This window comes from Rhagoletis pomonella, unplaced genomic scaffold (assembly GCF_013731165.1).
Source record: "Rhagoletis pomonella isolate Grant_MI unplaced genomic scaffold, Rhpom_1.0 Rhpom_scaffold_00009, whole genome shotgun sequence".
In the NCBI taxonomy this organism is placed as follows: domain Eukaryota; kingdom Metazoa; phylum Arthropoda; class Insecta; order Diptera; family Tephritidae; genus Rhagoletis; species Rhagoletis pomonella.
Window position 1 is genome coordinate 18,135,479 of NW_023458563.1, and position 2,305 is coordinate 18,137,783.

General features: G+C 33.5%; 1 protein-coding gene across 1 annotated transcript in view; it reads right to left on the reverse strand.

The window, feature by feature from the left end:
• Positions 1–867, reverse strand: part of LOC118745429 — an 87,818-nt gene extending 86,951 nt beyond the window's left edge. Inside the window, exon 1 of the mRNA XM_036478882.1 lies at positions 832–867. Coding sequence (XP_036334775.1) covers positions 832–867 — 36 coding nt within the window. The remainder of the gene's footprint in view (positions 1–831) is intronic.
• Between the last annotated feature and the right edge of the window lie 1,438 nt (positions 868–2,305).

Below are 2,305 nucleotides of genomic sequence, written 5' to 3' on the forward strand. Positions count from 1 at the left end.
TAGTATAGAGACTAGCGCCCCCGGCCAGTGCATAAAGCATTTCCCTCACCTAAAAAAAGAAAAAAAAAAAAAATAAATAATAATAATAATAATACTAATAATAATAATAATAATAGTAATAATAATAATCCTTGGAAGATTCATGAAAGCGAAAAAGTTGTTATAAATATATTAAAATATATCGAAAATATTGTAAAATACTATACTCATTACCCTTGGCATCCCTAGACTAGAATTAAAGGAGCGCTTCCGAAATTACCATAATTCCATTTATTTTCCAAATCTCTCTAAATTTCCTTGTAATTTCATTTCGCAAACTACAATCCATTTAATTTCTAATGATATCCTAAAAAATTAATTATTTTAAGAACTTTCGCATACATTTCAATAAATCAGCACTGCTCAGTCTCCCTTTTGCCGAAATTTTAACACGAGTGACGACTAACTTTTGATTTGTGTTTAATAAATTATAAGAGCTGGATTGAAAGTAATAATAATAGATTGGCGCTTACACATATGTTAGTGTTTGGCCGCGCTTCTCCTCCAGTTTGTGGCGTGCACCTTGATATTGTCACACAAAGTGGAGGGAACCTTGCATACGGAATTTGGTCGGTTTTCATCAGTTTTGATCGGAACTTTGTACGGAGAAAACTTGTCTAGTGGCAGGGTCAGGTAACGTTTTAGTCCAGTCCCATCCTAGTCGCGAGAGTGCTTATGGTCCAATGGCCTGTGAAAACCGCAGCAAATCTAGACAAGTCCTTCTTGTCCAGTTTACTTACTATTGAAGTCCGATTTAGGCAGTAAGACCACAAACTTCTGCAGACTTTTTACGTTTAGATGCTCTTCCACGTTTAATTTATTAGCCATATTTACCCAGTTTTGAGCAATTTACCCCTGAAATATGGAGGTCCACCGAAATGTTCTATCTACATTGTTTTCCTAGCCTGGAAGTAATTGTCACAGGGAGTTATATATCGGGCTCTCAAAAAAAAAAAATATTGATGTTTGTCTCGGTGGATCCGGTATCAAAATTCTTAGCCTGGAGAACACTTGTCTATAGTTCAGCAGAATTTATAAACAACCACGGAGCGGGTTGTGGGTGTGGCTTAAAGTTGACGTATATTTTATAATAATTTTCGATTCGTAGCACCGGCTATCTTGGGAATGCACATTAGGTCAAATGATTACTTTTTCTGTGCGAAATTAATAGCAGCTAAAATATTGCATTATTTTAATGTAAAAAGATGGAAAACGTTAAAACAAGTGTAAAGGCAGTAAATAAAATGTTAAACAGACTTGGCTTTCGTAAAACAGAACTTACTGCTTTTTTGTATGTTCAAATGATGAGTATATGTTTTAGGTATTACTCAAAAACATTGTCCAATTAGCTTGGTTTTGACACAAGTTATTTTCTTATCATACACAACCCGCTCCTCTTTAAAATGAGCTATATAATAAAATAAGTATGGTCACATGTACATAAATGGTTTCTTCTAGCGATTAGTTATGGCATTATCGAAATTCCTAAATTAAAAAAAGAAAAATATTTACTACATGTCTCGCAGATATGTCTTGAGGAGAGATTCCTAAAGCAGTTTGTCTTCATAAATCACTTCATTTTCACTTGAGGTTTCAGTATTTCCAAATTCTCCACCGATATTATCTATTTATATTCAGAATACAAATGCTGCTTTGTGACACATTTACCGAAAATCGCTGGTAACTTCCTGAAAAGAATACGAATGTTTATATAACTAATTTGTTAAAAGAATGTTCAAAGCTCTATTCACTTTGAGTAAAAAAAATTGGAAATTTCAGTCCGTGAGTTCTCTCAAGGATTTGCCTTTTTGCGAAGGCGCTAGTGTATTTGTAACATAGCTACGCTACAGGAGATGAAATGTAATGCAAATTGAGGCTGCTATTTTTTTTTTTTGGTATCACATACTTCCATTTTCACTATTTATCACCATTAAAATGGATTATTTATCACCAAAAAATGTTGGAGATATTTTTGGAGATAGCTAAAAGTTCGGAAAAAGGTGGGCTATCCTATTTTAGCACTTTAGCGATGGCGAAAGTTAGAATCCGGCTGATGGTCGACACAGTTGGCTTTTTGATTTCGAAAAGAACCTCATCAGCAAGAAACGCAATGTTTTCAGATATAAATATTTTAGCATCCTTTCCAAATTGTTTCCCATAATTTTCATATTTATTTGATAAATAATTGCAAAAAATACGCGTTTTTTTCTTCTTAGAGTTTCATGGAACTTTCGCAAATATCAGCAGCACCAAATTTTTTTTCAAC